Below are 10854 nucleotides of genomic sequence, written 5' to 3'. Positions count from 1 at the left end.
ATGGAAAAAAGGTACATTGTTATGTTCTATACAGTATGCCAATGAAATATCAAAATACACTGACCCAAGTGGATAATTCTGTAACCATAGATATCAATGTAGATATCATTGGGAATACCAACTGTTCTTCTATCTTATTTCCATTAAGGAATAGAAGAAGTAAGTTCTAAGATTATTACCAATTGAATTGTAGTGTCTTAGTAAAATGGGGACAAAATTCAACATTGTGAAGGTGCTTTGAATCCCCGAGGGCAACGGAATCTATGATTTTACATTATGGTAGGTTATGGGTGATTGTTAAAAACCTGGAATAGACAATGATCCAGAATTACTAAGTTAAGATAAAAATATTAAAAGAATTATAAGTATACCTGAACTCAGTAAAAGTTTCACAAATGAAATTTTCATCTAGCTGATTTTATATTTTAAGAAATAGATTTGGGGGACGCCTGGGTGGCTCAGTTGGTTAAGCAGCTGCCTTCGGCTCAGGTCATGATCCCAGAGTCCTGGGATCGAGTCCCACATCGGGCTCCTTGCTCAGCAGGAAGCCTGCTTCTCCCTCTGCCTCTGCCTGCCACTCTGTCTGCCTGTGCTCGCTCTCTCTCTCTCTCTGACAAATTAATAAAAAAATAAAAAAAAAAAAGAAATAGATTTGGTATATGGCACAAGAAGTTTTATAACTATGTATTTTTAGGTTATTTCCTGAGCAGTTCTTACGCAATGCATATTCAACGCCTCAGGAGATTAGAAGCCTCACGTAACAAAAATACTTATAAGGCTAGATCTTAACCTAATTCATTATAGCCATATCGCTTCAGGAGAATCAAAGTCTTGATCTTTTCTTTATTATTCTATAAAATAAAAAGCTTTTCAAACGTAAATATTTTTATGCAATCACAGGCTCGAAGCAACTATCTCAGTTACTCAAGGAACTGATCTTGGACAGGTTTGGCATTTACCTCACTGCCAAGAGTAGCCACATCTTTCTTCTTTGATTCCCTCTCCCTCTTTTATGCTTTATTCTTTTATTATTTTCCCTTGGCATAGGGGGCTGGGGGGTGGGGAGGAACAGTTAAACTTACTAATTCTGAGTAATTTCAACTTATCCATTTCTGTATTCTACATGTTATTTTTCTTAGAAGTAGTACTATTAAGCAATTATCACTGTTAAAGCTTTTGTATTATATATAATTACAAAATCTCATTATTGTTTTTTTATTTGTAACATTTGTGTTTATCTGCAGAAAGTGATATTCAGTATGATACAATGATTTTTTTTTTCAAAATGAGATGAATACATTTGTGGTTAAGGAAGCTGATTTATTGGTCGAGAATATTGATTCTAACCACGGATTTAAAATTTTATGGCTGTGAAACTTCAAGTGGCATAAAGCTATTTAAGCTACTCTGTGCTCCCCCAGGATCTTCAGCATGAATTGATTCTGGCACTTACCAGAACAATCCTATTCAGCACAATACTATAATTGTTTATTCCTTTCCCTAACTATATCATGAACTGCTTAAGAGAGAAGAATGTATCTTAATTATATGTACATCTACAGACTTTAAGAAGTCCTGGAATATAGTTAAAGCTAGATAAATGTTTGACGAATAACTTTAAAATTTCAAAAATTTTAATCAAATAATCCATCTGAATTTCTTTATATTCCTTAGGGGACATTCCTTAGGGTATAACAGACTGATTCCTTTAAAGGAATTCCTTAGGGGATAACAGATATTGCATATACACAAGAAATAAACATAACTTCAATATTGCTTATCCAATATTATTAATCAAAGAATAGTCTGAAGAAATAGGCAAAACGTAGATGAGTAACTATCCCTTCAAAAAAAGATGCAAACACAAGAACACACTGAGCTGGTGTCCCACTAACACAAGGCATTCATACACTGCCACCCTGTGTCCAAAATGTGAAGCAAGAAATTACGGTTCCAATGCTTATTCTCCCAACTATGCTTTAAAAAAAAAATCTGGGGATATAGTCATTAAAAAACAAAAATGGTTGTTTTCCTAATTTGCATCAAAAAGTTTATCCACAGGCCAATTTTAAAGCAAAATACACATTTTAAATTTCTCTAATAACATTTGTCTGGCCTTTAGTAATATTTATCTATAGTTAGAATCTGATGCAACAGATCATATGATTTAACACAATGGTATATTATTATTATTTTAATATTTTTAATAAAGAAATATTTCATACTGTTTCATACAAAGAACACAGTATTTAGGAACTTGAGAATCACAGAAGCCTAATTGTTAATTTAAAACTTTTAAAATCAGTTTCCCATCTTAGAATTTTATACTTTAACACCCTGGGATACATGAACAGAAAATCCGTATGGAAAACAGTAGACTTAGCAGTTTTCTAAAATAATTTGTACACTAAGTGCAAAAGCAGAAGCACACATGTTTCAGGATCCAAGTAATAAGGTATACACAAAAACACTGTCTCATTTCCTTTTGTTTATGATGATATAAAAAAAGCTGGGTTGAAATGTATCTTTGCTTTAGAAAGTTTAAAATTAATGAGAAACATACCAACCATGTACTCTGCTCTTAAGTTAACGGTCCAAAATTTTATTTGCCTAGTAGTGTCTTTTTAAAGTGTTTCTCAAAATGTAGTACACAAACCAGCTGCGTTAGAGTCACTTGGGGTAACTTATTAAAGATTCCTTCCCCTATATGAGAAGAGCTGAGGAGGGGCCAGGTAACACATATTTTAAAGAGTATCCAGCAATGGTCACTTTCAGAAACACTGACTTACAGTATAAACTTAAAAACAATTTAACTGCATTGCAACTATGCAATTATTTTATTTAAATGCCTTATATTGAAGGAAAAAAATCTTAGAAATCAGCATTTTTCACAAACGTATGTGAGCTTTCTTTCGGGGGAAGGAATACTAGCTTAGGAACGTATTTTAAAAAAAAACATTTCTTAGTCTAAGCTATAGTTATTTTTCCCCCTCCAGTGTCCACTCTAGTTTTAAATTACATGATAATCCAAATTTTTCCTATATAAATGACAAGAAATCTACTGTTTCAATCTTTAACATTAAAAATTTGCTTTCGGGGCGCCTGGGTGGCTCAGTGGGTTAAAGCCTCAGCCTTCAGCTCAGGTCATGATCCCAGGGTCCTGGGATCGAGCCCCACATCGGGCTCTCTGCTCAGCGGGGAGCCTGCTTCCTACTCTCTCTCTGCCTGCCTCTCTGTGTACTTGTGATCTCTGTCTGTCAAATAAATAAATAAAATCTTAAAAAAAAAAAAACTTAAAAAAAAATTTGCTTTCAACTAACTTAGGGGCACCTGGGTGGCTCAGTCAATTAAGTGTCTGACTCTTAGTTTTGGCTCAGGTCACAATCTCAGGGTCATGAGATCAAGCCCCATGCATCAGGCTCTACACTCAGGGTGGAGTCCACCTGAGATTCTCTCTCCCTCCCCCTCTGACCCTCCCCACTACTCTCTAATAAATAAATAAAATCTTTAAAAAATATTTTTTTGCTTTCAGCTTACAGACAGGAAAATTTTAAAATTTTATTCTAATATTAGGTACAACCTAAGTTCTTAACACTAAGGATTCAGGACAGCTAAAGCAGTGGGACAATTCCTTATTTTTACTTTACAATATCAGGTTGAACTAATTCTCATCTAGAATATAAAATAATAGCTAAAAGCAAAAAAAAATTAAAATGGGAATGCTTCAACAAATTTTACCTCTACTCAAGTCAAGATGTTTATCTTGTTTTGGGGGAATCTAAATCTAATTTAAGTATTCATCAGTAAAATACATACCTTTTCTACTAGTGGTATTAACTGTTGGTGTTCTGCTAAAGTCTTTAATAATTCCATAATGAAAGGCAGGTAATTATGCTTCCTTCTGATATTTTCAATCTGAAAATAAAACAAATATCAAACCACACTAAGTTTCTGACATTTTGATCTTTGCATCCAACTCAAAACGGAAATGGGAGTAAATCTTCCATTCTCACAAGAAAAAATATTAGAAATAATGAGATTTCATCTCCATGAGAAAAAAGACTAATACAACAAAACATGTGACTTTCTTGGGTGTGGCTTCCTACTCTTGGCCTAACAAATAACACTTTTAAAAATCTAAAATTATTTATGAAAACTTAAGAGGAAAGTAAATTTAAGAAGCCCACATGAAGTGATCCGAAGGGGCACATGCACCCGAATGTTTATAGCAGCAATGTCTACAATAGCCAAACTATGGAAAGACCCTAGATGTCCATCAACAGACGAATGGATAAAGAAGATGTGGTATATATACACACAGTGGAATACTATGCAGCCATCAAAAGAAATGAAATCTTGCCATTTGTGACGACGTGGATGGAACTAGAGGGTATCATGCTTAGCGAAATAAGTCAATCGGAGAAAGACAACTATCACATGATCTCCCTGATATGAGGGAGAGGAGATGCAACATGGGGGGTTAAGGGGGTAGGAGAAGAGTAAATGAAACAAGATGGGATTGGGAGGGAGACAAACCATAAGTGACTCTTAATCTCACAAAACAAACTGAGGGTTGATGGGGGGAGGGGGGTTGGGAGGGGGGGGTGGGATTATGGACACTGGGGAGGGTATGTGCTATGGTGAGTGCTGTGAAGTGTGTAAACCTGGCGATTCACAGACCTGTACCCCTGGGGATAAAAATATATTATATGTTTATAAAAAATAAAATTTAAAAAAAAATTAAAATTTAAAAAAAAAAAAGAAGTCCACATGATAAATTAATGCTCTTACTACTACAACTATACAAATAATCAGGCCATACCTAAAGAAACCAGCTTTATTTTGTGATCAAGAATAATCTTTCTTTCAATTACTTTTAATCAAGAAGATAGACTGTAGGGACAGATCTGTACTTCAAGTGAAAACCAGGCATTGTCTAGAGCACCCCTCCCAAGTTATGTGATTCTAGTTTGTTACTGCCCTTTCAGCTATAAAATAATCTGTCTGGCAGAGGTTCAATTTACTTTCTTTTCTCATAGGAAAAAAAGACAGTTTATATTTTTAGTAAATTCAGCATTCCTTTACTTCATATAAATTTGAGCTGCTTTAACTTATTTTAACTAGTTGTGACATCTTACAGGTTCCTTCAATTAATTAATGAATTAAATAAAATTTTAACACATGTTCATATTATAGCAGTAAGAGAATCATTTTACCTTTCTGAACAGACATTTTCAAGCAATGTAGCAGGTAAAGATTCTGAAAACTTAATCTGTATTTTATCTTAGGCTAATATTAAAACTTAGTGATGGAATAACCCTGCATTAAGAATATGTAAGTGTTGGGTACTTATTTTTGTATACCACATAAAATGGAAGATAAATATCTAAACTTTCATCCCTTACTTTCCTATCTCCATGAACTTGGAATTCTCTGGAACCAACCCCTATTACTTTCAACTGAAGAAATCCTACAGTCCAAGGTTCATTTATTTAATTTAACAGTCATTTATTGGCTGGAAAGTATGATGCGAAACACCATGCTAACACTTTAGTGAGCAATAAAAAATTCTTGCCTTCAACTGAGCTTCAAATGAATAACAATGATTTTGATACACATGAGAAATGACATAACTACCATTTCCAAACTTATGCAAAATTCAAAGCTCCTTTTACTCTTTACTCTCTCTGAAAAAAGCTTACCAGATTGCAAGTGAAAGAGAATGACATTCTTAAAGACAGACTTGCTTTATATTTGACTCTGAATTATACAAATGTTTGCCATAATTAAAATTAAATTAAAAGTTTTTTAAAAACCCTAAATAAATGGAAAGGAAAATAAAGCAAATGAATCCAACTGTGCATTGGTGATATAACCACACCAAGAAAAAATTGGTGACAGAACCACATCAAAAGGAAAACTTTTTCAAGTAAATTTAAAAATAGTAATTTGGGGCGCCTGGGTGGCTCAGTGGGTTAAGCCGCTGCCTTCGGCTCAGGTCATGATCTCAGGGTCCTGGGATCGAGTCCCGCATCGGGCTCTCTGCTCAGCAGGAAGCCTGCTTCCCTCTCTCTCTCTCTCTCTGCCTTCCTCTCTGTCTACTTGTGATCTCTCTCTGTCAAATAAATAAATAAAATCTTAAAAAAAAAAAATAGTAATTTGACTGTATAACCAAAATGGGGTATACCCTAAGGAAAAAAATAAACTTCAGAAAAAACTGTGCTGTTATTAACAGTAGTATTGCTACTCTGAACCTTTCTATATATATCCATAGGTTATATATATATATACACACACACATATATATATATATCATAAAGAAAACAAGTCATTATGTTAATATTGTTAGGCATCAAGACTTTCAGCTTAAAAGAAGAAATGCAAATGGTTAATTTCAAGTAGAAAGCCCTTTAATTCATTTTTTCTTTCTTTTTAAAGTAGGCTCCACATCCAACATGGGATGGAGCTTGAATTCATGACATGAGATCAAGACTCTCATGCTCTAACAACCGAGCCAGTAAGGTGCCCTAAGCCCTTTATTTCTAAATTTGAAGAGTAAATTCACATTGTACAAATTCACATTCTGTTTTCTCTACAAAACTAAAATAAGAGGCAAACAAAAATGCATTCCTTAGCTTTGAAAAGGCCTAGACATAATGACTAATCAGGATCACTGAGCACCCAAAGAGTAGTTTCAAATAATATTTCCCACCAAAAGAACCCAAGGCTTCTTAAAAAAAATGGCTAATCCAAGTCTGAAGTAGGAAATGTACAAGAGGAGTCTGAAACATCTTGTCATACTGGAAATCAAGGAAGCTATCAAAGATGAAGAGAATCATATCAAAAGGACTTAGGACTTGAAGTGGTTCCTAATAGCCAAAGATAAGACAATTTGATCATTTATTGCAGTGAACTGAAGCATCAGATAGGTTAAAAATTTGTTCATAATGATACTTCAAAAAAAAAAACAAAAGAAAGAAACCTCACTAGTTACCTTTGCGGGGTGTCAAGGAACCAAGTCATTATTCTGAAAACTAGTAAATGATGGGCAAAACAATCACGTATTCAACAAATCTTCATGTCAAAATATACTACTCTATATTAAAACAAAGGAACAAATAAAATAGAAAACATACCTTATATCTTTTTAGTTTCTGTACTTCTTCTTCAATAAGCATCTGGTTTTTGGCAACCTCTGACTGAATAGCACTTAACATATTACTACCCTGGTCTGTATCCATGGGTTCCTCCTTAGGGTAAAGAAAAAAAAACAGCATACCCTAATAATTGAGGCTTGAATCCAAACTATTTTAAAATGATAACACAGTACAATTATTTTCAAATTTTACTTTTTTTTCCTTCCTTCTCTATAAAGATTTTATTTATTTGAGAGGGAGAGAGAGAGAATGAGAGGAGACATGTTAGCAGAGAAGCGGGACTCAATCCCAGGACCCCAGAATCACAACCCGAGCTAAAGGCAGATGCCCAACCAACTGAGCCAACCAGGCGCCCCTCAAATTTTACTCTTAATACTGGTGACAGAATACCAGTCTAATTGCAATGTTAAAGGACAAAAGCCCTAAGAAGTACTTTCCATATTTCTATGTTCTACAATAACACATGAATTTTTACCTAAAAAAAATCTATACTGCAATATACTATAGTGCTATAATCTTTTATTCAGCCACAAAATGCTTGAATATGCTATTAAGAAAATGTCACCTAAGGAATGTAAAGAAGATATTATTACCAATTATCTTGTCCAATCGTAATTACAACAAAAAAACAATTACATAGACTAGTAAAGATTACATGTAAATCTAAATGTACCCAATTAATTCTGTGAGAAATATATTCTAACTTGCTCAATTTCATAATGAAACTAAATAGTTAATTGCTAACACTTACTTAGCATGTAATGTTTGTCAGTCTAAGTTGCTTACATATATTATCTCAGTTAATCCTCACAACAGCCTTCTAAGGTAAATACAATTCACTTCATTTTACTTTAAGAAATTGAAGCACAGGGGCTCCTGGGTGGTTCAGTCAGTTAAACTACTGACTCTTGATTTAGGCTCAGGGTCATGAGATGAAGCTTTCATGGGCTCCATGCAGGGCACGGAATTTAAGATTCTCTCTCCCTCTCCCTGGTCCCCTACCACTCAGGTGCACGTACTCTCTCTCTCTCCAAAAAGAAAGAAAGAGAGAGAGGGAGGGAAGGAGGGAGGAAGGGAGAAGGAAACTGAAGCACAAAGAAGTATATTCCAATTCATACATCCACTAAGTGGCAAAGCCAGGAGCTAAATCTAGGCAGCCTGACTCCAGAGTGTGTTCTCTTCATCACCACTCAGGACACTTGATTAAATCAAGAAGGAAGGAAGGGAGGGAGGAAGAGAGAGAAAGAGAAAGAAAGAAAGAAAGAGAAAAAGAAAGAACAGAGAAAGAAAAAAACAAAGAGATCGGATAAAGAAAGAGAAAGAACAAAGAGAGAGAGAATACCTTTCCTGAGACAACTGAACTAGAACTTTGCACTTAAAAATGTGGTCACAAACCTCAGCAAGTTGTCTTTGTAACTCTGCTATCTTCTGTTCGTATATCATTTTTCTGTCAGACACAATGGCCATTAAGTTAAATCGAATTTCGCCTTCACTGTACCTAAAAAAAGTTAAAGTTTATAATGTAATAAAGAACTGTAACACTATTACAATTAAGATCATCTATTGTGACTACACCATGGTTCTTTAGGATAAACACAAATTCTATCAATTGGCTACAGTGAAAATTGACATTTAAAAAAAGCTTTCATATATGAAAGGCTATAACTGCAGGAAAAAACTAGCTAAATTTAATCACAAATATTTTTAAATGTTCTAAAATAAAATTATATCACTGAACATTTGAAATAAAAAATATTTTGTTTTCCTACTTTTATAAGAGATATGGCAACCATCATTTACTTCAGATCTCATTAAAAAAATAACTAAACTAAGACCTCACAGTTGTTGGATTAATTACTATGGCATTTTGATGGTAATTAACTATATTCCTAACTACATACTTTTTTCCAAGTCATGATGTAGCTGCCATTTTTAGTTCATATATTTTTATATTTCACTTATACTTTACATTTAATTATAAACTATAAAATATTTGTATAATATTTTACTAATATAATGTGGTTATATCCTGTTGCAAAATTTCTGAACGCTATTTTATCTTCACTTCTCTGATACCAGAGTATCACAATGAGACATCTCACAGTATAAGTTTATTGATGGTAAGGATTGACATTAGAATTACTGGTAAGATGTGTAAGTGGTGCTTAATCAAGATGAAAACATATAGAAAATCTAAGCCTGTTTTTGCATCATATACTTACAACAATTTCGCACACATAGTTTTTTTTTTTTTAAAGATTTTATTTATTTATTTGTCAGAGAGAGAGAGAGAGGGAGAGAGAGCAAGCACAAGCAGACAGAATGGCAGGCAGAGGCAGAGGGAGAAGCAGGCTCCCCGCCGAGCAAGGAGCCCGATGTGGGACTCGATCCCAGGACGCTGGGATCATGACCCGAGCCGAAGGCAGCTGCTTAACCAACTGAGCCACCCAGGCGTCCCACGCACACATAGTTCTATTCACTGAAAGAATATGGAGCACTATAACTGCAGTGCTTTAAACCATGTAAAAATGTTTTTAAAACTCTGCTATGGACAATTATCATATGATCTCACTGATATGTGGAATTTAAGAAAGAAGACGACAGAGGATCATAAGGGAAGAGAGGAAAAAATCAAAGACGAAACCAGAGAGGGAGATAAACCATGAGAGACTTAATCTCAGGGAACAAACTGAGGGTTGCTGGAGGGGAATGGGTTGGGAGGGATAGGGTGGTTGGGTGATGGACAATGGGGTGGGTATGTATTGTAATGAGCACTAGATATTACATATGACGGATAAATCATAGACCTGTACCCCTGAAACAATATATTATATGTTAATTAACTGAATTTAAATTAAAAAAAAAATAAAACTCTGCTGTGGAACTTCCATTTCCTCATTTCTCTCACTAAGAAAATATCAAAATAAAAACACCAGACATAATATATATTTTTAAAAAGAAAACAAAAGCATAAATGAACATTCTGAAAGGTGGAGAGAAGGCAGACAAGCTAGGGAACCAGGACCCAAAAATAACACAGTGGTAAACTCTGTGAGTTATCTTATATGCCTTCATATAGCCTAGACTTGGAGTTAAAGAAGCCAGCAGCTAAGAAATACTAACAGGCACAGACCAAAAAAGGACCAACAAAAGTCTGTTCCTTCTATCCAAACAGAAAAGGATCAACTCACGAGACAGAAAACTTTTAGATAATAACCACTCTACCATAGCTAAACACAACCCAAAAAAAACTGTGCCCCAACTCTACCTACCAGTAAAGACTGAGTAGGGATATAGGACTTTCATCCCTGTGGGCAGTAATGACACCTATTTGCAGTATCTAGAAGAAACTAAAAGGGAAGCCAAGTAGGAAGTCACTACCATACAGTGGTAAAGAAGCCTCCCCCACTCCAGTGACAGTGAAGCCATGTAGTAAGCAGTAACAAGGCATTCCTACTCCTTCCAGCAAGGGTAGTATCAAGTGGACACTCTTTTGGGGGCCACAACTCCCCACAGCCCAGTAATAATAAGGAACCTCTTCCCATCTCAAGTATCAGTGGAAGCAGAGTGGAAACCTGAACATCTACTCCCACCTGGCAGTAATGAGGTAAAAACATCCTGATTTACTCTGCTAGAGCAGTGCCCATATAAACCAGCTTAACAGAAATTTCATTTAAAAAATCCAGAGTTGGGGTGC

The 10854-nt window shown here is 34.9% G+C and overlaps 1 protein-coding gene across 4 annotated transcripts in view; it reads right to left on the bottom strand.

The window, feature by feature from the left end:
- The window catches only part of UCHL5 (ubiquitin C-terminal hydrolase L5), a 45254-nt gene that overhangs the window by 4145 nt on the left and 30255 nt on the right, over positions 1–10854 (bottom strand). For 2 of the 4 annotated variants that reach the window (XM_047704285.1, XM_047704287.1), the window contains exons 8-10: positions 8553–8655; positions 7137–7250; positions 3817–3915 (exon numbers count right to left, since the gene is read on the bottom strand). In XM_047704285.1, the coding sequence (XP_047560241.1) occupies positions 3817–3915; positions 7137–7250; positions 8553–8655 (316 nt within the window). The remainder of the gene's footprint in view (positions 1–3816; positions 3916–7136; positions 7251–8552; positions 8656–10854) is intronic. The other 2 variants (XM_047704286.1, XM_047704288.1) reach the window with 1 other exon arrangement.

The sequence above is a fragment of the Lutra lutra genome, chromosome 15 (genome assembly GCF_902655055.1).
Source record: "Lutra lutra chromosome 15, mLutLut1.2, whole genome shotgun sequence".
NCBI lineage: Eukaryota > Metazoa > Chordata > Mammalia > Carnivora > Mustelidae > Lutra > Lutra lutra.
The sequence above is the reverse complement of the archived record's forward strand: the minus strand, read 5'-3'. Positions and strand labels throughout refer to the sequence as shown.